We start from the raw sequence: 26,927 nt of genomic DNA, 5'->3' as shown, positions 1-26,927 counted from the left end.
GGAGCTTGGGATCACTGCAGTGGGCCTGGCATTTGAGTCTAAAGTGACTGGCTTGGGACCTGGACCTGCAGGGGCAGACGTGGGTCCTGGGTCTACATGATCCAATCAGGTACCAGGGACACTGGTTTGGGTCTGGCATCTGGCTCCATAGACCTGATTTGGTCGTAGTGTGGTTTGGGAGCCTGGTTTCATGGGAGCCAAACTGGAGGCTTAGGGACATTGTATCCAGCTTGGTACTAGAGTGAGCATGGAGGTTGGGGCCTATGGAGTCAACTATAACCTGGGAGTTTGGGAGCCAGCCTGAAGGTTCTTTCTGCTGGGGCAGGTCTGGTGTTGAGACAAGTATAGAGCCTGAATCCATGGGAGCCAGCTTTGAGTTGAGGTTCTTAGGGTCCGGCATGACACTGGGGTGGGCCAGAGATCATAGGTACAAAGGAGCTGGCTTGGTGCTATGGTGGCACAATAGCCTAGACCTGTGGTAGTCAACCTGGCTGGGCCCAGCCAGGGACCTGGGTTTACGAGAACATGCCTGCAGCCTGGGTTCCAGGTGACTGATTGGGGGTATGGGGCCACCAGGAGCCTGAGCCATGGTAGCAGGTCATGGCTGGGATGTGCTGGGAGCCCGTGTCCACAGGAGTCCTCTGGAAGCCTGGCACTATGGGAGGGGCTGGCACAGCCTGGGGCTGTGGGAGTTACCTGGGGCCACTAAATCCAACAGGAACAGGGATTTTTTTTTTCTGAAGTTGATTCAGAGCTTTATTAACTATCAAGCTGATTGAGAGATTTAGATGGATGTTGGATTTAATAAAATAGGAGAAATGAGTTATTCCTCTGTCAGCACAGATAAACTATGTAAATAAACTTTCCATCAGTACAGAGACACTACTACTTGCCTACTTCTGAGTATTAATATATGTTACTTATGAAAGTAATTTCTTTTTACTGTATTTAATATTTTAAGTGTTTCTTTTTTTAATTTTTTTAACATTTATTTATTTTCAAGGCAGAGAGAGAGAGAGAGAGAGAGAGAGAGAGAGAGAGTGAGCAGGGGAGGAACAAAGAGAGAGAGGGAGACACAGAATCCAAAGCAGGCTTCAGGCTCTGAGCTGTCAGTGCAGAGCCCGACGTGGGGCTTGAACCCACCAACCATGAGACCATGACCTGAGCCAAAGTTGGACGCACAACCGACTGAGCCACCCAGGAGCCCCATGTTTTAAGTGCTTCTGATACATCATTTCAATTGCCGCTTTGAGTTTCAACTATTTTCATGATACTAGTGTTCAGTAAAGAACACACATATAAATATGAATATATATTCATAATATTCATATATATATATATATATATATATATATTCTTAAAATAATTAAATATATCCTCAAACATTAAAAAAAATGAAAACATAATATGGTGCTAAACGAAATGCCCAGGGTTTTGGTCTACAGAGCAGGATTCTTTCTGTCTGTCACATATTATCATTTAATTTTTTATTTAAGTCTTTATTTGATCATGAATTATTACACACTCATTCTAAAGAGTTCAAAGAATATCTATGTTTATACATTAACATTTAAACAATAGCTAGTCCCTTCTTTATCCTGACTACTCGTATTCTCCAGGTATAAGCTTTATTGACAGTATGTTGAATATCTTTCCACACTGTTTCTATGTACATAAAATTATATCTAATATTATTTCCAACTTGGAGGATGTTAGCTATTTAAGATTTTCTCACTTATTTCTGTCAAATGCACTTACCCTTAATAATTGCTAGAGGGGGAAAAGACTTTCACAAGCTAAATTATATTTCATTATATACCTGTACATTGTAACAGAGTAGGCCCTGAAAACCCCTTAAATCTCTTACCATTGAAAATTCGACTATCCAATTATTAATATTGATCTGTCAGTCTAATTTTCAGTATCTGACCTCTCTGATTATAGGAAGACTACATAGCAAAAAATTCTATATAATTAGTACTTAGGGATTTATGTTCAGTTTTTTGGTTCATTTGTTGTTAATCAATTATTCTGGGCCATTTTATGAGAAGTTTATATTTATTTTAGAATTCCTCTGAAAACTTAAAGCACAGATGAATTCAGAATTGTGATTATTTTCCATGACAAAAAATGTATTAATGTGTCATCTTGAGTGTTATTAACTTTTCAGAGCTAACTTACTTAAATATATGCCTAGTGGGGCACTTGAGTGGCTCAGTCAGTTGAACATCTGACCCTCGATTTCAGCTCAGGTCATTACCTCATGGTTCATGAGATTGACCACTGCATCAGGCTCTGAGCTGATAGCATGGAGCCTGTTTGGCATTCTCTCTCTGCCTCTCACTCTGACCCTCCTCCACTTGCACACACATGTGCACTCTCTCTCTCAAAATAAATGAATAAATTTTCAAAATAAATACATAAAAATATGCTGAGCAATAACCTAACATACCTATATAAACATGGCATTTCATAATACATTCATAGTTGTGACTTATATCAGGTTAAAAACATATATACAATATAACCAAAACAAAAACAAAGGGTTTTATGGAGAGCTCTTTAATGGCCATAATCTGTTAATTTAAATAGGGATTAATATGAAAGTTTTGAATGATGAGATAATAAAATAAAATTAAATATATATGACTTTATGAATGGATATTTAGTGAGTACTTATAACACTAAATTTCAATGTCTTTCCTAAAGGAGCAGTAGACCTTACTGAAAGTTATTTCTTTTTTCATTATTTGAAATTATTATAATAGTCCCTTGTTCCAGTGCTAATGATCATATCATCATATATATTTTGCCTAAAGGCAATATTCATCTGTACTAATCAAAATATAACAAAATAACTTCAAAATCCATTCCTTCGTTACTATTTCTAAGATGATTATTTGTTTAAAGCAAAGAGCTAATCACTCATTCATTACTATCATTTCACTGTGCAAAAGTATAAATAAAGAGGGGCATTGTATCTGCAATTACTAAAAACAGCACTTGCCTTTTTTCAGGCGCCTTATAAATATTTCCCCATATATTTGTTAATGTATGTTTAACTTAGAATCATAACTATGCAAATTACTTGTAAAATAACAGTACTAAAATCTTAAGCCATGGTGTAAAGAAAATATACATTCTTATTTGCATCAATTTAGGATATAGACTTAGATTAAATTTTTTCTTGTCACATTTAAGGGAAATACAGATGACCAACAATAATATACTTGTTTTAATATCTGCTAACTATATAAAATATTTAAAATGTTCAGAGTAATATGTATAAAACTAATACATTACTCAAATGTTTTAGAATATCTGAAATTAGAAACAATATTATTTCTGGGACATTTGGGTGGCTCAGTTGGTTAAGTGTCCAACTTCAGCTCAAGTCATGATCTCACAGTTTGTGAGTTTGAGCCCCGTGTTGGACTCTGTGCTGATGGCTCAGATCCTGGTGCCTGCTTCAGCTTCTGTGTGTGTGTCTCTCTCTGCCCCTCCCCTGCTTGCCCTCTGTCTCTCTCTGTCTCAAAAATAAATAAACAGAAGGGGTGCTTTGGTGGCTCAGTCGGTTAAGCATCCAACTTCAGCTCAGGTCATGATCTCACAGTTTGTGAGTTCTAGCCCAGTGTCGGGCTCTGTGCTGACAGCTCAGAGCCTGGAGCCTGCTTTGGACTCTGTGTCTCTCTCTCTCTCTGCCAAACCCTGCTCACACTCTTTCTGTCTCTCTCTCTCAAAAATAAACATTAAAACAAATTAAAAAATAAAGATTAAAAACAATTTAAAAAAGAAATGACATTATTTCTTAATCATCTGGATTATTATAAAATAACTTGCATAATTAAATTATTTATAAATAATATTAACAATCTAGATTTAAAAAGTAACAAAGAGGGGCTCCCGGGTGGTTCAGTCAGTTGAACATCTGACTTGATTTCCACTCAGGTCATGATTTCATGGTTAGTGAGTTTGAAACCCTCATCAGGCTCTTTGCTGTCAGCACTGAGACTGCTTTGGACCTTCTATTCCCCTCTTTCTCTGATCCTCCTCCGCTCATGCTCTCTCTGTGAAAAATAAATATTTATAAAAAAAGTAACAAAGAAAAGAATGTAAAATATAATTAATATGGGAGGATTGCTCAGTATATTGGTTACAAATGGTTCAAATGAGAAATCTTAAATTACTACAAATAAAAGTCTGAAAATATGACTGTAAATTATGTGAAACATTGCTCTTTTTAAAAAAATTAATGACCATTTGTTGTGCTGATATACTTTTGAATTGATTGAATCTCTCTCTCTACACGCACACACACACACACACACACACTACATATATATATATGTAGTGTGTGTGTGTGTGTGTGTGTGTGTATATACGCAATTATTTAACCAATTTGTAAGTTAAATGAAGTAAACTTAGTTACATTCTCAAAGAAGAATATCTCTTACATTGAAATTTTTATCCAGATGTTAGTTCCGGATAATTAGCATATTTGCCACACATATTACAATATAGAATATCTCAATAATAATGACTATTTGTTAATTGTTTTTTTGTCAATAATAATGCAATTTCATAGAAATATTTGAAAATGCGTGTGAATGTTATATAATTAGAATTGTCTCCATAGTTAGATGATCGATTGAAAACTACAGTAGTTATTCAATGTTAAATGTTCCCTCCTATGCATTTCTAAGTGTATCAAATTCAATGTTCACATTTTAATATTGCTATCATAGTAGAAATATACCCTCATTCTTCAGGAATGTTTTTGATTGTCAGCACTTAGATGTATATATATTTCTAGGTAGTAAAATTTAAGTTAAAAAATATAGAAAATAGGAATACATTAAAAATATTTTTATATGTTGATAACATCTTCTTTCTACTAATCAATTAGTGTTAATAATATTAAACAACATATATCAAGGTAATCTAAGATTATTTGCCTATATATTCAAGTATTTAAAATAATAAAAGAATAAGAATCAAAACTAAATTTAATTCTTTTCTCAATTAAAATTTCACATTAAAAAATTGAAAAAGTACAAAATTGACCTCAAATTTAATGAATTTTCATAAGTAAACTGATAAGAAATTAATATGTCAGAAAGTAATTGGATGTTTAGTTCATGTAACTTGAAATTATCAATAATAAATATATAAGGAATGTTTAAAAGTATATTAAAAAAATAATACATTAAAAATAATTAAATAATTATTTTTATTATTATAAAATAATTATATTATAATTAAATAATACATTAAAAATAATACATTAAAAAAATAATAATAAATGTAAAATAAAGATGTCATCATGAAGTATTTTGAATTTCCTAGTTGAAACAAATAATGTATACCCAATATAACCTGATTTTCTTTTATTTTTTATTTCTATTTATTTATATTTTTAAAGTAGGATTCATGCACAGCTTGGAGCCCAACACAGGGCTTGAATTCATGACCCTGAGAACAAGACCAGACCTGAGACCTAGAGTCAGTTGCTTAACCAACTGAGCCACTGAGGCACCCTAACGCCTGACCGGATTTCCTTTTAGTTTTGTCAGAAAAGTACATTTCATTTCAGATTTTAGGTACATTCTCCTATGTTAAAATGTATCTCCACTTAGTGTGATTATGTGAAACATAAAATGGAATATTTATCAACCTTAGTTAGAAGAAGTTTTCTTTTTGAAGTATTTATATTTGCTTTATTTATTATAAAATGTTTACTCTAATGGCATTATAAATCTCCCGCAAAATAAATAAAAAGTAAAAGAAAAATAACTTAATCTCTCTTAAAAATATGGATTCTCAACTATTATAAATAGATTTAGCTATGATCATTTGACAAAGATTAGTAGGATACATTTATATTATGATTTATAATTCTACAAATTTACCTCTATCCTTCATCTTTTTTTTTTTGCATTTGAATCATAGCACTATGAAAGATGGCATGTGTTAATAGATGGAATATCAAATTATTCTTGATGTTCTTACTGGAAAATCTAACTTTCAATCACAGTAGGCTTTGTCCATCTAATATGAGCCTGACAACATTTAAGAGCATAACAGCTACGTTACGGATAAATACATGAAAACACACAAACACAATACAGTAATCCTTAGTTTGCAAGCATAATTCATTCTGGAAACATGCTTGTAATCCAAAACACTCATATATCAAAGTGAATTTCAAGAACAATTGGCTCGATCATGTGAAGTATCACATACTACTTACATTACAAGACATCTCTTGTTTACTAAGTTAAAATTTATTTGAAATGTTTGTGCATCTTGCAGAACACTTGCAGACCAAGTTACATGCAATCTAAGATTTTACTGTATTTTTATAATAAAATATCCCATATGTCATATACTTTATCATAACATATCTAGAAATTCATAACAAAATATCAAAGTCAAAATATTTCAAATTGTATTTGAACCCCTTTCTTTCTTCCATAAATCAGAGACTTGAGAACTTGAGTGCTTTAAACACAGGGATCAGCCAACTACGACCCATGGACTAAATCTGGCCTGCTGCCTATTGCACAACCCACAAGCTAGTTACAGGTTTTATATTTTTAAATGGTTGGGGAAAAATCAAAGGATCAATATATTCCACAACATGTGAAAACTAAATGGAATTCAAATCCCTTTGCCCATAAATAAAGTTCTATTGGACCACACACACAAAAAATTAGATGCTTAACTCTCTAATCATATAATGTTTTACATCTACATACCAGAGTATCATTTCCAAATATATGAATGCATGTATCCAATTAAGACAGGTTACTATACCTGTGCGCAGGTATCTTTCGGTTCCCAACAATGAGGATAACATCACAGAGTTGCTGTTGTTTCAAATAACTTTCCATTTTTCTGAAGGTTTGCTCAGCATGGTGAACGGCCTGATAGAATTCTTCAGAGCTACTGGAGTCCATATCACTTTGAGGGGTCAGTGAATGGCTAGTTGCTGACAGCCTGCAAGTCACATACAAAAAAGATGGTGTTTATAAAGTGCTAGGAGTTGACCAAAATTACACACACAGAGTTTTAGAACTTTATAGGGAAATCAATGCATCTCTCCTTATGTCCATCATTGTTAATGTAAGTCAGAAAAATCTATTTAGGGTGAAATAATTTGCGCTGGAAGCCATAAATGAATTGTTAATTATCTTTTTTTCTTGTCTTAAAATGATTTAAAAGATAGGTTATCTGTATTTATTAGGACATTAAATTAAAAAACCCAAAAAAGTAACAGAAATAGTCAATTACGAACATGCATGCCTGTTCTAAAATTGATTACTAATAAAATGTTAATTTAATACATTTGAAAATGAGATAGATTATCTAATTATACTACCCTAAATTACGATTCCTGTGAGGTTATAATAAATGTCCCTTTACAGAAGTAGGTGACTTTTATTATGAGAAATTATGAAACATGGTTTGTAAAAAAAGATTGACAATAAATTTGAAATTAAATTGTTGAGTTTTATATTCCACACCCAACTGATTAAATATATATACAGCATGCAGTAGCTCAACAAGTACTTTGAAATATATATATATATCAAATATATATATAATATGTATGTATGCATGCATATACACATGTGCATACACATGTATATATGCATATACACACATGAGTATATTTAATAAACTTTAAATTTTGAAAAAATTAATACTGAATTTTGGCTACTGCATTTATTAATATCATAGACTGTTTCACAATGAAGACATTGAAATACCATGCTCCATATCAAGGAGAAGACTCTATCAAAATGTGAATGGTAGGCCCAGAAGACCCAACCAAGTGTTTGATAACAATAATAATGAAATATCTTATTTCAAGATAGAAAATAACATGGGGGAATTATGTTTCCAATTACAGGGGAATAACTTGTAGTTGACTAAACCCCTCACCAAGAACACCAGAAAAAATGTTACATATAATATCAAAATAATTAAATGAATTTAATAATAACTACTAAGGCGACCAGGATCTGATAGATCAAGAACTTAGAATAAAGATAAACTCACAGAAGTCAGCTCAAAATTCTACACTGCTTTTTCTTTCCCTCTAAAGTTATTTACTAATTATAAGCAGCATAGGGTGAGACTCTGAGAAACTCAGCATAATGAAGCAGCCAACAGTATCATGGGGCTTGGAGGAAAGGATGGATATTGGAATTAGGGGCTCCTAAGGTAATCAGAACTTGAGAGATAATTGAAGGGCCACAAAGGAAAGTTTAGGAAAGGCTGTCATTGTGTACCAATTTTCCCCAGAGGTATTTGTGACTCCTAAGCACTGCTAGACAAGCAGAAAATGGCTTATAGGACATTGAAATGTTAAATAGAACTTGAAAGACAAAAATTTGGATTCAAGGACCAGCAAGGATGAGGGATGCTGGTAACTACACAGGCTCTCAGTTGGGCCCCTGAAGGACTGGATCCCAGGAGTCAAGGGTACTGGAAATACAAGAGATAACACAAAGACAGAAATCTAGATTTGAATCAATGAAGCCTCTGAGTGCATTAAAGTGATCCTCTAATCTAAATGTCATAATATAGTCAAAATAAACCCCTTAAAAAAAGATAACTTGATAGAAACTCTGATTCCTTCTGCATGTATATAATGCTTGACATTAAAGTAAAAAAAGTAGGCCTATAAATAAACTAGACCTAGGGAGAAAACAGACAATAGAAACAGGCTCCCAGATGGATCACTATTAATTATAGATGTGAAAATATCTGTTATTAATATATTTTAATATAAATAAAAAGGTGGATAATTTTAAGAACATTAGGTTATATGAATAAATCAACTGGAAATGTAATAATTTAAGATTTTGGTAGAGGAATTGAACTTGCAGATTGGATGCAGGTGAAGCAAAGATAATGTAAAAATAAATAGAAAATATTGAAACTAAATTATTGATATAAAAAGATAAAAACAGTAGTTTCTGAAACAAATGAAACTTGGTAAGACATTGTAATATTCCCATAATTATAGTTTTAAAAGTAGGGAGAGACATAATAGGGCAAAAGCCATCTGAAGAAATATTGGCCAAGAGTCTTCAAAAATATGTTAAAGACATGAAGATTCAAGACTCACTATCCATCCACAATAAAACAAAACTGCACATGATGGTAAAACCAATGCAAAGCTAGAAAAAAAAGGAAGAGAGAAAAAAAAAATTTCTTAAAAAGTTGCCAGAGAATACAAAATGAGAACTTTTCCTCCAACTTGTTTAATGAGGTAAATATAACACAGAAACAAAATTGAAAAGGATGTTACAAGGAAAGAAAAATTAATGGTCATTCTCTCTCCTATACAGATTTACAAAAATCTTAAAAATTTTTAAATGTTTATTCATTTTTGAGAGACAGAGACAGACCATGAGCAGGGGTGGGGCAGAGAGACAGGGAGACACAGAATTCGAAGAAGACTCCAGGCACAAAGCCCGATGTGGGCTCGAACCGACAAACCATGAAATCATGACCTGAGCTAAAGTGGGATGCTCAACTGATTGAGCCACCCAGGCACCCAGATTTACAAAAATCTTAAGCAAAATTCTAGCAACTAAATACAAAACTGTATGTAAAAAAGAAATACATAAAAAAAGATATATATTAAATATATACTGGATAATGCATCACAAGTAAGTTACACTTAATTAAGGAACACATTCTCATCATATAAAATCACCTAATTCATTCATATAGCAAACATATTTAATGGAAACCTTTCCTCATTGAGATTTAAAATGAAATTCATTAGTGCTACCTCTATTCAACATTTTTCTGGAGTGTTTTTCCAATGTAATGTAAGCAAAGAAAAAAAGAAATAAAAGTCCATTAGAGTTAGACAAGGAAAAACTATATAATTAATATTATTTCCAGAAGACATGTTTGTGCACATAGAAAATCCAAAAGAATTTGCAGACAAGTTTACAAATCTAAATCAATTAAATTATGTGTGTTCTCTGTTATCTACAATATTTGTCTACACAATATGGTTATTTTCACCAGACTTTACCAGTTTTTCCTTACATATTTAAAACTAATAGAAATTTTGCTATACCATATGTTTGCCTTTCACAAGTTTGCAAATTACAACCCCAGAATATGGTCATTTCCTGGAATATATTTTAGGAATTCAGGCTCAGGCATATGTGGCAAGAACATTCTTCTATACATTAACACATTGAACAGAAAAGTCACAAAATGCCCTGCAAGAAGGAGTTGTAAATCTAGAACGAACATATCATTATTGGATTTCAGTTTACTATGGAGAATCAAGTCAGGACTATCAGGAGCATAGGCTGCCAAATAGATCAAAACTGATCCACTGAGATCCCGATGTTTCTGGTCTGGTACCAGACTGCGTGAACAGAATCCTAAAGTCAAGATATTAGAGATGACCCTGCAGAAGGGCTCCAGATTGGCTTAATTCAGATCCTCATGTAAATTTCCTTCAAGTCAAATAACATACTTACGGCTGAAAGGTTTATACCTCACTAAGATTTTCAAAGCCTGGGAAATGTTAGCAAGGAAAGACTTTAATGTAGCTGATCTTCAAGTCACTCAAGTTGTAGTGGACATGATATTAGAGGAAATAGTGAAAGAAATAGAATAATACCATTTTAGAGTTTCGTGAGACCAAATAACTGCAAATGAAACAGGGCACAGAATTTTACAGGATTTTTTTAAAGTCAAAAAGCTAATTACTGTGAAGGTGGCACCTTCTTTTCTGTAACCTAGGTACTCTAACAAATCTTTTTTTTTTTTTAACATTTATTTATTTTTGAGACAGAGAGAGACAGAGCATGAACAGGGGAGGGGCAGAGAGAGAGGGAGACACAGAATCTGAAACAGGCTCCAGGCTCTGAGCGGTCAGCACAGAGCCCGACACGGGGCTCGAATTCACGGACCGTGAGATCATGACCTGAGCCGAAGTCAGACGCTTAACCCACCGAGCCACCCAGGTGCCCTGGTACTCTAACAAATCTTGACTGTCATACAGACGTGGGCCTTTGCTGAAGAACTTGAAAGTAATTTAAAAGGATAAGTCAAAAGAACAGAGAGCTAGAAACTAGACTACAAACTATTTTTTCAGAGTTCATCTTCACTCCTCACTTTTTTTTTTTTCTAAAAGTTCTAAATCTTTGACTTTCTCCACATTATATTTGAAAACTAGTTATTTTTCTTGGAGGTTGGTAGATCTGTCAAGAAAAATGGTTATGTTGGTTTGACTTGATTTTTCTCCCTATAAAGTCACTGTCACAGTGCTTGCACATTTCCTCATAAATCATTTCCTGATCTCAGGCTTGAATAGAACTCCTTGTCCTTGACCTTTGACTCAAGATTTAAAAAGAAGTTTCCACATCAGAGCATTTAGGATTATTAAACTAAGATTTATTATTTAATCTTCCCATCACATATCCAGCCTTATTAGTTTAACAAATCAGATCTTAAAATTTTATGAAATAGAGATATCTTCATGATGTTTCCTATAAATATAAAATCTGACATTGTATGATTTCTCTTATTGTCTAATTTTTACGTGTTCAGCCTAAATAAACTTTATAATATCTTTCAAATGTGAGAGTCTCTCAGATGTTGGATCTGACACCGTAACTTTTATCTTTATTGTGGCCCAATAATGTAAAGCTTCAAGTTCCAAGAAATGAAATTTTAAAAGGGCAATATGACTTCTTCCCATCGGAATTTAAACATGCTTAGGAATTCCCCAACCGGTGATATACAAAACAATAAAATGATTACCAAATTTTCTTGATCTCATGAACTCAAGCCACAGCTATTCCTATTTCCTTTCCCAACCGTATGTCTGTCCCCAAAGTGTTGTCTGCACTCATTATCCTAAATCCTGACCCTCTGAATACTCCTCAATCCATGGCAATCTAACTTCCCAATCACCCGTATAAAGAAAATGCTTTTGCAAGAGCACCAGTGTCTTTTCTTATGGCTTTATTTAGCTTTAATTGTCATTTCTTAATTGCTGAGAACTGGCCAATGTGCATTCCTATTCCTATGCTAAACAATTCAGGACTGAACATCACTTACATTTCCTGTACCAAACAATTCTGAAAAAAAGGATATTTTCTTCTTTTTGTGGTAAATAATTTTGGGATCCTGTGGAAATAATTTGACTCTCGCACCAGGAAATAGTTACTTCTAGAAGATTAGACCGTGAATTAACTTAAAAAAATAAACGGCTGTAAGAACTAACTACTATTCGTCTCTTTTCACTTTAAGACTCTCTACTTATGTACCCATTTAAATTACACCATAAATTGTGCACTGGCAATCAGGCTCCAGCCTTCAGTGTCTCCATGGTTCAAACTACATATGATATATTACAAATGCCTAACGATCTGATATTTTCTCCAACACTTTAAAAAATTTGTTTAACGTTTATTCACTTTTGAGAGAGAGAGACAGAGGGTGAGCAGGGGAGGTTACAGAGAGAGAGACACACACAGAATCTGAAGCAGACTCCAGGCTCTGAGCTGTCAGCACAGAGCCCGATGTGGGGCTTGAACCCATGAACTGCAGATTCATGACCTGAGCCCAATCAGATGCTTAACCAACTGAGCCACCCAGGCACCCCTATTTTCTCCAACTCTTAATACCTATCAGCTCAAGTTCTAATTCTAATCATACTAATTAATTCCAGTTTTCCATACCTGTTTCTTCTATAGCCTTCACACACATTTTGCTCTTTACCTAAAACCTCCATAACATAGTCACATTCTCATGGATAGCTTTACTTTTTCAGAAATTAGTTTAACTATCACTTTTGTTTCAGAAAGATGTGTTTTAATCCATATTGTTTGGGGAGTCATGGTTTACCCTGACATGCTAATTATCCAATACGTTTTAAATATGTCTTTGGCATGTAGAATATTTTAGGAGTTTATTTGTTGAGTAAATGAGTGAAAATATTCTATGAGAAATTGGCCTTGGCCAAATACTGATTTTAATTGCTCATGGTTTTCTTGTATGCTTCATTGAACACAAAAATATACTTTTGGTAAAGTAATATATATCCCCAAATTTGACAGTGTGCCTGGCACACAGAAAGTAGTTAGTAAATGTTTGTGTGAATTCCTATTGTTGAATTTCAAATAGCTTCCAGAACTGAGAAGAAAAAGAATACATAACTACTATAACCCAAATATGAATGCTTTTGTGTTCTCTGATAGTGTTTTTATGCACATTGTGAAAACACTAAAGAATACACTAAGTATACTACAGAAATATTTTTATTTTAATTTTTTAATATTTTAAAATATTTATTTTTAGGACAGAGAGAGACACACACACAGAGTGTGACTGGGGGAGGGGCAGAGAGAGAAGGAGACATGGGGCAGAGAGAGAAGGAGGCACAGAATCTGAAGCAGGCTCCAGGCTCTGAGCTGTCAGGACAGAGCCCAAGGTGGAGTTTGGACCCACAAACCATGAGATCATGACCCGAGCCAAAGTTGGACACTTAACTGATTGAGCCACCCAGGTGCACTCAGAAAATACTTTTAAAAATCCTTTAAACAGGGGCAGTTGGGTGTCTCAGTTGGTTAAGCATCCAACTTTGGCTCAGGTCATGATGTCGCCCTCTGTGAGTTTGAGCCCCACATCAGGCTCTGTGCTGACAGCGCAGAGCCTGGAGCCTGTTTCAGATTCTGTGTCTCCCTCTCTCTCTATCCTTTCCCCATTCACACTCTGTCTCTCAAAAATAAATAAAAACATTAAATTTTTTTTTTGTAAAATCCTTTAAATAGATACAATGAATTTATTTCAAACAAAGGTCCCTAAGACTAGGTCCCAGTGTCATTATATCTTTAATGTTATTATGTAAGTGTAGACCTAAAATGGCAAATAAATTTGCAACTTTTTTTTTCTGTAGCAATAAGGTAGTTTTTGTTTTGAGGGAATAATTTAAAGAACATTTCCATAATTTCAGATAAAGGAATTACCAATACATAATTCTTGGGCGAGAAACTGAAGACAGTGAAAGATGTTGTTATTTAGGTTATTAAGAAATAAGTATTTGTGTTAGCTATGAAGTTAGTGTATCCTACAAGCTTCTGTTCATATTAGCAAGACATTTATTTTAACTTTAAAAATTGTTTCTCATTAAAAGTTTGTTATTTGCTTCCTTCTTTACATTGCTTAAATATTTTATATGAAACATATGTCATTTAAATTTTAAAACCATAAAGTCATTATTACAAATCATTATGTAATATTATGTAAATAATATTATGTAAATAATTATGTAATATTATGTAAATAATATCAAAGATCAAAAAGTAACCAAAATTATCAGACAATAAAATATAATAGTAATGCTTATGTCACCCTGAAAGTCCTACACTTAAAGTTAATATTTGATTATTTAAAAAAGATAAAGAAAAGAAATGGGAAAAATTTGTAAATAAGTAAATTTAAAGAACCAACTTTGCTTATTACAATAGGAGAGTATGAAGCATCATCATCATATATTGGTATGACAGAGTAAACCAATGTTCAAAATGAATGTCTGGTTATACAAACACACTAATTTTCAAATCTTTTAATAACCCCCAAGAGAGATATTTAGAACCAGGAAATATTAGAAGGGATAAAGTTCAAGCACCAGGTGCTACTACTTAGAAACAAGAAAAATGAACATAGTCATTAATGTTGCTTCTGGGTACAATTTTGTCTTATAAGATAATTGGAATTTTAAGTAAGGCTTTTTATCAGAGTATTGAAACACACACAAATGCAAACACGCATACACACACACATACACACACACACACACACACCCGGATAAGACAGAATAAAGAAAAATGAGCTAGGAAAAAAAAAAACTGTATATATTCTAGGCTCTATCATTTATTGCATTCTGAATCTCAATTAATGGATCTGTAAAATAGAATATCATTAAAAACCTCCTTGTAGAATACTTGTGGAAAGAAATAAAATATGTATTTGAATCTGTTAAGTATATTTCCAATGAAATACCAGATGTGAAAATGTAACCAATAATATTTGTAAAATAAAAAGGGTACTTTTATGAGGTGTACATCAGTATGCTGCAAATGTTTCTTGAAAAATTACACCTACCTTTAATAATGAATAATCCTATAAACATGAAGGATACTTTGTCGTTTTCCTCTTCTAAATTTTAAAGTGTATAATCTATAGATATATCTATTTAACTTAGAAGTATTTTTAAATGTTTGAAATTGCCAAATTGAAATAATTGAAATATTTCCAAGATCTTTAAACTGAAAATAAAGAAAATCATAATTGAGGGCATGAAAAGAAGAGTTGACAAGTCATATTTAGATGCTGAAAGTTCTCAACAAAACGATGCCAAATCTGGGAAGAAAGACAACTACACAGAGGGAATGGGAAATGTTACAAAATCTGAAAGTGTTTCTAATATGAAATGCAGTTGCGAATTGATTAATTGAAAATGATTAATCAAAACAAGTTCTGTTCTGAGAAGATATACCACACAACAAAGGAATTACAATAATGTGCTAACTTGGATAGTAGGTACCTGGGAAGTGCCTATAGGAAAAGATTCAGAAGTTATCAGATTAAGATTGACATGGATGAAATAAAATGATGTTTCTCCTCACCCAGGATTCAGAGGAGTGGCTCTAACATCTATTGGGCTAATGGAATCCTAAACTAAAAGGGATCCTAGAATCTGTAATGCCAAGATTTCTCAGTCATATAGAAGAAGAAATAAAAATACTTATGTATATGGGAATGATACAGCAGATCTATCACAGCCAAAATATGAAAGAGTAGAGATACTATTACATCCCAACTTAATTCATTCATTTGGTAGGTACAAATTCCAGATGGATCTTGAATAATGACCAGATTATCACAAACATAAGCAGGTAGTGATGATAATTATAGCTGATGTTCTAGATGTTGATATTTTTACAGAGGAAAATCAACACAGCCCTGGCACTTAGTATTCAGCTATCAACCTAGCAGAACACTTTTTTCTCAATCAGCAGTATTAAGGAAATCAGAACTTGTTTACCTTCTTCTAACAGGAGCATCAGCATCATTTCAATGGCTTGCCACAGAGAAAGGGCAACTCTTCTCTTTACAGTGTGCAAGAGCTTTGATCACCTTGATATCCCATAAAACATCACATATTTCCACGACATCTGTGACATTATGATCACTGGATCTGACGGGGAGGAAATAGCAGGTGTGCTAGATGTCTTCCTTGCCAGAGAGTGAGAGAAAAATCTTGCAAAATTTAAAAGGCCTATCACACTGTTGAAAATTCTAGGGGTATAGCAGTTTGACCATGTTAAGAAATTACTTATAAAGTGAAAGACCTTAAATGGTATACCATGTGTCACTGCCACTATGAAAAAGGCACAAGGTTTGATTGTCTTTTTGTTGGAGACATAACATACAAAATTGAGGTGTTCTATAACTACGAGTTTGCCAGTAAACTCCCAAGTCTATCAGCTCTGACAGAGGCCCAGAGAAAGGCCTCTGCTGCAGGTTTGAGCTGTGGAACAAGCAGTTCTATGCCTGGGGCCTTATGATCCGGAAGACTAGATATGAGTAGAAGGGTCTGTAACTTCTAGAAATGCTGAAGGTACCTTGTGGCCAGACCAGTAAGAGAATTATAGCTCAGCAAGACTTTGGGAACAAAATCATAGTTCTTCCAATAAACATTCTCAATCTGAGAATCATCTCCTCACTTACCATGGGGTCAAAGAAGAGAATGAATGCTAGCCAGGAGGCAACTGTTAACTAACCAACCCATTACAATTTTTGAAATCATTAAGAAGAATGTGTGCATTAGCATTCCATCAAATTAGAAACGATACATATGAGAATGGGCTTTAGCAGATCCAGAAGTAAACTGCATGAATATGTGGCTAGACTCCCTAATACGTATTTCTGCTCTATGAACACTTCTACTTCAACCAGTACCTAGGGCCTTCTATTAGTTTTCTATTGATAGTAACTAATGATCACAAAAGTGTCAGCTTTAAACAACCCATTAGGAGTGTGTGTCAAGAGTCAAGACATGGTTTGAATCCTCTGATCAGGGTCTCAGAAGGTTGCAGTAAAAGGTATTGGCCAGGATACACTATCATCTGTAGGCTCAACTGGGCAAGAATCTACATTTAAGTTCACTCAGGGTATTGGCAAAATTCATTTCCTTGTGTCTGTAGAACTGAGGACTGTGCTTCTTGCTGACTTTCATTGAGATGATGCCCTCAGCTCCTAGAGGTCATCTTCAGGTCTTGAAGGAAACTATCAACTCTTAAAGGCCACCCACAATCTCTATAGGTCATCTATAGTTCTTTCCACACAGGCCTCCTCACTATGGATGCTTTCTTCATCAAGTCAGCACAGAGGATCTCTAGAGAGAATCTAAATGCAAGATAGCATTTTATATAATATGACATAACCGCAAGAGCAATACCGCATAATTTTTTCTATACTCTATTGGTTACAACCAAGTCACAGACCCTTCTCATACTCAGAGGGAGTCATACAAAGCTTCAGTTACAAGAAAGCAGGGATCACTGAGGGTCATCTTTGTGTGTGCCACAGATCTCACGAGGAGGGGCCTATGACCCATTCAGAAAAGCTGAAATCATAGATCTGCTTTATAGATCCTGAAACAAGTGGCCTTTAAAACAAATTATTACTTTGATAGTACATGGAATTCTTGCTTACAATTACAAAAATTTTTAACATTAAAGGTTTGGCGGTCCATTTTCAAATGTCAATTTTCTCCTGACTAACTTAGGCTCCCCTTGACACTGAATCAATAGGCAAGCAAGATGTTACACTGTGGGTTAGAGTGATCAGTCCCAATTACTAAGGGGAAAACATGGGTTGCTTGTAAAATGTGGCTAATGAGGAAGACGTCTGGAAAGCAGGAGACCGACAGGAATGCCACTGAGCAATCTTATATCCAGTGATAAAGATCAGTTGTGGCAACCTATTCAATACAGGACTAGTAAGGACTCAGGACCTTCAGGAACAAAGGTTTAGCTTCCTCCACCAGGTAAATAACATTGACAAAATTGGTGCTGTCAGAGAACAAGATGTATATGGAACTGCTGAGGGACTAAAGAAGTTAGGATTCATAAGCTAGGTCACTCACCAGCAACAAAATTCACTTTCCCTTATTTCCCTTGCATGGCTATAATCAAGATACAATGGTATATCATAGATTTGATAGGATATTGATCCCTATTAAAGATATTAATATTTTATCATTAGTAAATTGAAAAACAAATCCTGTTAGGCTTTCAATAAAATCCAAATATATAAATAAGATAAATGTGAGATTACTGATCAGTGTTATTGGTGATGTTGTATGAAGTCCACAAGGGAAACTTATTTTAAAGGAAACAAATTATTTAAAAAAAAAGTTAAAAATAAAACTTTAGTAATTATCCAGCATGCCTTAAATATATAGGTTTTGGAAAAGATGCTCCTAGGGGTGCCTGGTGGCTCAGTTGGTTAAAGCATCCAACTTGGGCTCAGGTCATGATCTCACAGCTTGTGGGTTCAAGCCCCACGTGGGGCTGTGTACTGACAGCTCAGAGCCTGGAGCCAGCTTTGGATTCTGTGTCTCCTGCTTTCTCTGCCCCTCCCTGGCTCATGCTCACTCTCTCTTTCTCTCTCACTCTCTCAAATAAATAAACATTAAAAATTAAAAAAAAAAAAAGATGTTCCTAAAATTCAAAAGCCATTGTTGGTATTTTAGCTTACAAATTTATTCTTTTCCTTTTTTTAAATGTGTATTCATTTTCGAGAGGGAGAGCTTGAGTGGGGGAGGGGTAGAGAGAGAAAGGGGGACAGAGGATTCAAAGCATGCTCTGCACTGACAGCAGAGAGTTCGATATGGGCTTGAAGTAAGGAACCTGAGCCAAAGTCGGACACTCAACTTACTGAGCCATCCAGGTGACCCAGTTTATTCTTTTTCTAAGTGGTAAAGTCTTCCAAATAAATATTTTCCTCCAGTTATCATGTTTCTATCTGTAAAATAATAATTTAATGAATTTTAAAGGGCAATAATAATAAAAGCTAACCTATATTGAGCATGTGTAATGTAGCAGGTGCCCTCCTACATGATCTCGTATTTGATATACAACTACTTTGTTCCCATCTTACAGGTTTGAAAACTAAGGCCAAGAGAACTTAAGTAACTTGTATAAGGAATTAGGCATGAAAGTTTGCAAAAACTCTATGACAGATAGACTCATTCTGAAAGAATTACTCTACGGTAAACTCAAGCACAATTTCAAATAACCAAGATTACAAAGGATATAAGAATAACCAAGCAGTAAAAATGTATAATTGTGACAATATAAATAATTGTTGAATCATAATGTACATTATAAAAATAAAGAGTATCCCATATTATCCTTTGGAAATTTTAGGAATTGGATTTGGGGGTAAAAGGCAAATGAGGCAAATGTTACTCTCTTAACTTAGGGGAAAATATATATATGTAAGTTTATATATTGGAAGAAAAAGTTAAAAATACGTGGTGAAATGCCAAACTTCAATCTAAAATCACTGGGGTGCCTGGGTTGCTTCAGTTGGTTAAGCATCTGAAGTATCTGAATTCCGCTCAGGGTATGATCTCACGTTTTGTGAGTTTAAGCCCCTCATGGGGCTCTGTGCTGACAGCTCGGAGCCTGGAGCCTGCTTCAGATTCTGTGTCTCCCTCTCTCTGCCCCTCCCTGCCCATTCTCTCTCCCTCTCTCTCTCTCAAAAATAAATAAACATTAAAATTTTTTTAAAGTCTAAAATTGCTAAAATTGACAAAATATGTACGGCATTTTAACAAATAAAAGACTTAACATTCATCACCCCCCCCAAAAAAAAAACAACAAAGTAAATCTGATCCATCCAACAAAAGGCAGAAAATAAATTTTCAAAAATACAAAAATTCAGGCAAATAAAAAACACAAAATGGAATGTCAGGAATAATTTAAAAATTACTAATTTCAGCGTAAGTTAGAACAGATATGGGTATAGGCATGCACGGACCTAAACATAGGCTTATATTTGCAACTACATTCAAATCTCAGTTCATACCGAGACCAATATCTACACATACACAAGCCCATGCACTTAGCTGTGCACAATTACCGAGAAATGTAGCTACTGAGACACATCTAAAGCGAAAGGACATTAAAAAGTTGAAATTACAAAAAGAGAAAAGCATTTATGAGGGAGATGCAGGCACTGTTAACATCAGACCAAAAATTTATTGTAATAACTATCAAGACAAAAAGGGATAGCTTATATCGATAAAATAGTCTGGAAGAACTCATACACATGAAAACAGCTAAAATAATTTTAAATATATAATCTCCAAATTTCTAGAAGTTCAAAAACATTAAGACAAGTCCACAAAGTGGGATATGTGAAAATATTTCCCCCCAAAACTGATAAAAAGGAAGAAAAAAGAATATATAGGGCAGTTACATCATACCATTAGTGAGATCGATTTAAAAAATATATAAAGAATGCTGTGCCCAACAAAATGATGTTTCTCATGCAGATTTGGAATTTAATAAAAAATACTTTGTATTTTATAACAAATGTATTACATTAGACACGGGTTCTGATCATAGTGTAAAATCCCTGGAAAATAATAAGAAAATATAGTTAAAATGTTCCTCCTCTAAGAAAATTTTAAAATATAGTTTAAATAATTATTAAATAAAGAAATCACGGATTAAAATAAAAATTACTTAGAAATAAATAAAAAATACCAGTACTGAATATAGAATGCCTATATAATGAAGTAAAATGTTACACTGAGAAAAGTATACAACTTTGTATGCATTTATTTTAAAAAGAATAATGATAATAAAGAATGAATATTAATTTTAAGCTCCAATATTAAATAATTGGAAAAGAATAATAAAATAAAAATAAAGTAGAAAAACAACTAATAAAGATTTAAATTTAAAAATTAAAAAAATAGAAGGCAGTATTTTAATAAGAACAGGAAAACAACTGGCAAATATGATGAAGGAAAAGAAAAATAATGGAGAGGATAGAAATAGAAAACATGAGAGAAAAAGAGAATAAATGCTAGATGACAAATAGCAGTAAGAGGTATATATGATTACTTTTTGTTTATTCATTTAATTAATAGAAGGTTATTATGAAATCATTCGGATAAATTTTAAAGTTTTATAAAATGCCTAGTTTTCTAATAAAAGATAAACTGGAACTATTACTTAAAAGAAAACCTGATTAATCAAAGAAAAATTGAATAAAAAACTTAGTCAAACATTTTACCTTATATGAACATTCTTACCCTAGGTAATTTGACTTATAACTTCTGCAAACATTTAATAACCCAAGAGGTCAAATGCTATAAAATTGTTTTCATTCCAAAGCAGATATGTAAAATGTTTTACTTCATTATGAGTCTAGTAGACTTGGATTCCAACAACAAAAAGGCAAAACAAGAAAAGGAAAGAATAAGCAAAATCTCACTTATGCAGCTATACATATGAAAGAACACATATGCCAATCACGTTTTATCTCATATGATTTATTATTATTTATTTCTATGATTTATCCTGGGAGCACTGACATTAGAGCTTTAGTTCAGCCAGGGTGGGAGACCTTATAACACCTGGCCATCTACTGAGATGTCAGCAAGTCATTATCTTAGGAGTAAGAACCACACAATAAGTAAAAGCTACTCTATGACCACCCCCACAAAGCATAAAATCACTCCTCAGTGATATCCTAGTGATACACTGCTCCTAGTGTACGGATCCAAAACAGGCTACTAGTATTTTTAAAATAACTGCTTGACAAAACAAAATTCAACACTTTTAAACGAAGATAACACAATGCACACTTCTTTTCACATAAGTATAATGTCCATTTTGTAATTAAAAATTACTAAACACGTAATGAAAAAACAAAAACGTGGAAAAAAAAGTACTCAGTAGAAAAAGACTCTAAAGTGACCCAGATTATTAGGGGAGCCTGGGTGGCTCAGTCCGATGAGCGTCCGACTTTGGCTCAGGTCATGATCTCACCGCTCGGCTCGTGAGTTCGAGCCCCGCGTTGGGCTCAAAAAAACATTTAAAGATAAATAAATAAAATGGCCCAGATGTTTGGATAGTAGAGGAGGTCTTTAAAGAAGTTATTATTCCTATGTTCAAGGAATTAAAGGTCACATTGAGGTCTTAATGCATGAAAAGAGCATGAAAAGATTAGGGAAGTGGAATCTAACAGAAAAAAAAAATTCTGTAACTGAAAAAGCACAATATTGAAAAAAAAGAAATGAACTGATGAGTAAAATAGCCAGTTGGAACTGGGAGAGGAAACAGTCAGAATAAAAAAAGGAAAAAAAAATTGAAAAATAAGTAGAGCCTTAATGATATGTAGGAAAATAGTAAAAGAGCTACCGTACTATAATTGGAGCCTTAGAAGGCAAAGTGAGAGAAATAGAACAGAGAAAACATTTAAAGAAACGGTGGTTTAAAATGTTTCCAAATTGATGTATACTGTAGTGTACAGATCCAAAAAATCACAGTGAACTCCAAGTAGGATAAATACTAAATAAACCCCAAACCAATTGCAAAAAGACTGATTATTCAACAAATGATCTTGGGACAAACTGTTTGCATTAAAAATAACTTAGGTCACAACCTGATATCATAAACTTCAGAAATGTTAAAATACTAAACAAAAAGGCAATTATATTAAAGTGGGGGGGGGCGCATACTTTCATATAATTTGAATGGGATGCATTCTTAAGCAAGCTGCAAATTCCAGATTTCTTAAAGGAAAAAAGGACCACAAAAATATTTAAACTATCTTTATGAGAAAGATATCATAAACACATTTAAATACTAGCCACACACTCAGAGAAACTATTTAGCTTATAAAACAAACAAAATATTAATACCTAGGTTTTCAAAGCACTTTTAAAAAACAATAATAAAAAATACAAACAGAAAAATAGAAAAAAAGATATTTTCATTTGATTCAGAAGAGAAAGCACAAATGGAAAATAATTATATTAAAATAAGGTGAAACGTAAATAGCAATTATGGACACACAAATTATATGTACATATTTTTGCCCATAATCCTGGAAACATTTTAAAATACTGACAATCAAGTAATATGCAACCTTTGTGTTGAAGCATGATAAGAACATTTCTTAATAAATAAGCGACTTAATAAAATTTCAAGGGAAAAAATAAGAGTCAGAGAAATGGATGCTATGTTCAGATATGAGGAAGCAATCAAAGGCACTAAGGTACCTATAGAGGCATGTTGAGAGTAGAGGCAGAGAATGATTTGAATGAAATATTAACGAGATTAGAATTTATCTTTTAAGCTGCATCTAATGTGGTGTGTTTCATGTAATACTTTTATCATGATATCTAAATAGAGATGATCAGTTTGAAAAATACCATTCTCTGCCTCACTTTAGAGGTTCCTGTTACACTTGAAGATAACAAAGGATATGCAAAGAAATAAAATGAGCTTAATTTTGTTTAGCTCTGTTTTCTCAAGTACATTTATCATTGAGACAATATGTGAGTTTTTAAAAATATTTGTTTATTTCTCAGAGAGTAGCACAAGAGGATAACCCCTGTTAATATCTCACGGAACTTGTACACCACAGAACACTTTGGAAAGAGCTGTTTTAAGCATTTAACCATTTAGAAGCATCAGGGTGAGATAACTAGATACATGGATTGGAAGGAAGAAAGACTGCAGACAAAGATATATATTGGGAGGCTTCTATAGTAATCAAGGGAGATGATACAGACCTGGACCAGATCAGACTGAATATAGGAAGTGTTAAGAGAATGAGCATGGTTTCACAAGATATAGTAGAGATAAAATCTACAAAACCTGAAAGTCAATACATATATTTGGATAAACTCATTTTTAGATATTAAATCATATACAATAGTCTTTATACATGGTTACTATATATGATAAATATATTTATTGTATATGATAGATTCATACTGATTATAACTTTTACGTGGGACCTACCTTTCAGGCCAACTAATGACCAATATGTGGTATATGTGAGAGTTTTACATGGTTATTCTAAATAGAAGTTTATTAGTCAATGACTGGTTAATGGAAATAGGAAACCAGCAGTGAGAGGCTAGAAATAGAGCTCAAGTTTGGAAAAGATGAAACTATCAACTACTGTATAGAGTTAATAGGTAGGAAACTGTAGGATCAGATAATAAATACTCACATGATAGATGACAACAATGAACAACATAAAAACATTTGACTAATAATCCAGAAGCTAATCTATGCACCACTAATGTATTCAAAATTATGGTGCTTTTAGTTTCATGCTGGCCTTTTCTCTGGTCATAGAAATGCTCATTGAGGGTTACATCTTTGCTGTATATAGTAACTATGTTCTCATTTGAAGATATTACAAGTACTAGGTTTTTATCTTGCCTTCCTCACTTACTAGTTCACTTTTCCCTCTTTGTATTATTCACTTTGCTGGTGATTTAATGCAATTAATAACTTTAATATTATCAACATATTTCTGTATCACATTTCTACCAGGACCTTATATGACATTCAAAAGTTATCCCATGGTTCTTAAAGGCAAAATGTCTTACCATTAAATATGCTCTTGTTAAAATGTTAATATTGTTTTACCACTTTTTATTATCCCCAAATAATTTGATTATCATAAAATAAAATGTTATGCTGGGTAAACAAATTAAGAGTTACTGCACTAGCTGAAAAACTACTAGTTGAAGAAATACTAAATTAGTATAATCACTTTGATAATTATAACTAAAATTTGCTACAAATACACTTTATTTTATTACTTTTGTGGAGATATATGTAACTCCATAAAGACTCCAACTATTTTCAATTAAGTAGGAAATCCAGTTAATTCAATGTCTTACTTAGAAAATAATTTCCTGTTGTGCAGGTTGTTAGAGTGTTAATGTGATTGCAGAAGTCCTTGAAATTAAGAGCTATATCTATGCCTTCACATATCAGCAATATATCTTCTTTAACGAGTTGCAAAACTATTTATTAGATCAGTATATACTGCCCTGTGTATATTTTCAATATTTTTTGAGAAAATAAATCTAGAAAAATTATTTTTACACACAAGTTTACTAGGTAACTACAGCTAAAAATTCATTCCTTTTTTACAGAAATGCCAAAGAAAACACTGTCTATGTATACATTATGAAAAAATGTATATGCCTTTTCTCCAGAATAATGCAAAATGCTAATGCACATACACACAAACTTACAGTTGACCCTTGACAACATAGGCTGGCGGCATTGACCACCTGCTTCATCCCCGCCCCTTTGCAGTAGAAAATCCACATAAAACTTTTGAGTTTCCTAAAAGTTAACTGCTGATAGACCATTGGTTACCAGAAGCCTTACTGAAGACATAAATAATTAACACATATTTTGTATGTTACATGTATTACAATCTGTATTGTTACAGTAAGGTGTGCTACATTAAAGAAAATGTTATTAAGGAAAATATAATACATTTATAGTACTGAATTGTATTTATCTAAAAAGAAGTTGTATATAAATGGACTTGTGCAGTTCAGACCTATGTTGTTCAAAGGTCAGATGTAATTGTGAAAAATGGCTTTTAAAACAAGTATATAAGCATATGATCATATATATATGTATATAGATATATGTATATACATCTATATAGATGTATATAGATTTATCTGTTATAGATAGATTTATAGATATATCTGTTTAAATGTATATAGATATGTATATAGATACTATCTGTTTATCTGATGGTTATTAAACAGACTTAGAGAAAAATAAATATTTATTTCCAAAATAAATAACCAAAATAATTTAGAAGGACAGTTTCTAAAGAGAATTAGAAAATTTTCATGATCAATAATAAAAAAATATTATTTTACTAAAGGTAAATTTACTAAAATTAAAATTTCTCTGTTTAAAATATTCAGAAAACAATTCATTTTAGATACATTTACCCGCTATTACTCATGTACAACAAAAACAATTTATGCACTTTAGTGACTAAAAACTAATATTTTGCTTATTTTAATTTGATTAAAGAATTTTAAATTTTACATAAAAAATAGATACCTGAGAATAGCAACAAAAATCATACAAAAGAAAAATAGTTAATGCCTTTTTGGTATCAGAATATACTCTTAAGCCATTACAATTAGATCAATATGGTATTGATATAGATTATTAAAAATAAGAAAAGCTCATAAAAATATGCCAGTTCTTACTAATATATTAGAAAATTGAGAAATGGAAGGATTATATATTAAATGTCTCAGGAACAAACAACTAATCACTGGGAAGACATAAAGAAAGGTACGCATTTTACATTGTATATTGTAATAGATTCTTGATGAGCTAAATTTAAAGAAAAGAAGCCTACTTGAGACAATTGAGAAAAGTACATCAGCAATTTAGGTTTTGAGAAATCTTCTTCAACTGAAAACACAAAGAGGAAGAGAATTTCTATGTATTGATAGATCCCGTGCATAGATTTTAAGCATTGTAGGACATTAGCCGAACTGTTTTCAAAGCAGAAAAATTGGCATTGCTACCTTGGCAATTGGTGTAAAAAATTGAAAGAAATTGTAACATATCACAATTATATAGAGAAGATAGAAAAGGCAATTCAAAGATAGAATTGTGGCAGAGGTATGTTAACTGTTCTTTCTTTGAGCATGTGTACTATAGTTATATTTGAGAGTTAAAACAGCAAGTTTAAAGTCAAACATCCTATGACTGACAGTGTTGAGAATTTTTATGAAGATTATTGTGAAAGGATTTCCAGAT

General features: G+C 33.0%; 1 protein-coding gene across 2 annotated transcripts in view; it reads right to left on the bottom strand.

Annotated features, from left to right (window-relative positions):
- Positions 1-26,927, bottom strand: part of KLHL1 (kelch like family member 1) — a 362,245-nt gene that overhangs the window by 236,587 nt on the left and 98,731 nt on the right. For both annotated transcript variants that reach the window (XM_019415576.2, XM_019415577.2), the window contains exon 2: positions 6,817-6,999. In XM_019415576.2, coding sequence (XP_019271121.1) covers positions 6,817-6,999 — 183 coding nt within the window. The remainder of the gene's footprint in view (positions 1-6,816; positions 7,000-26,927) is intronic.

This window comes from Panthera pardus, unplaced genomic scaffold (assembly GCF_024362965.1).
Source record: "Panthera pardus isolate Hobbes unplaced genomic scaffold, ASM2436296v1 HiC_scaffold_1, whole genome shotgun sequence".
NCBI classification, from domain to species: domain Eukaryota; kingdom Metazoa; phylum Chordata; class Mammalia; order Carnivora; family Felidae; genus Panthera; species Panthera pardus.
Note: the sequence above shows the minus strand (reverse complement) of the source record. Positions and strands in the feature narration are given on the sequence as shown.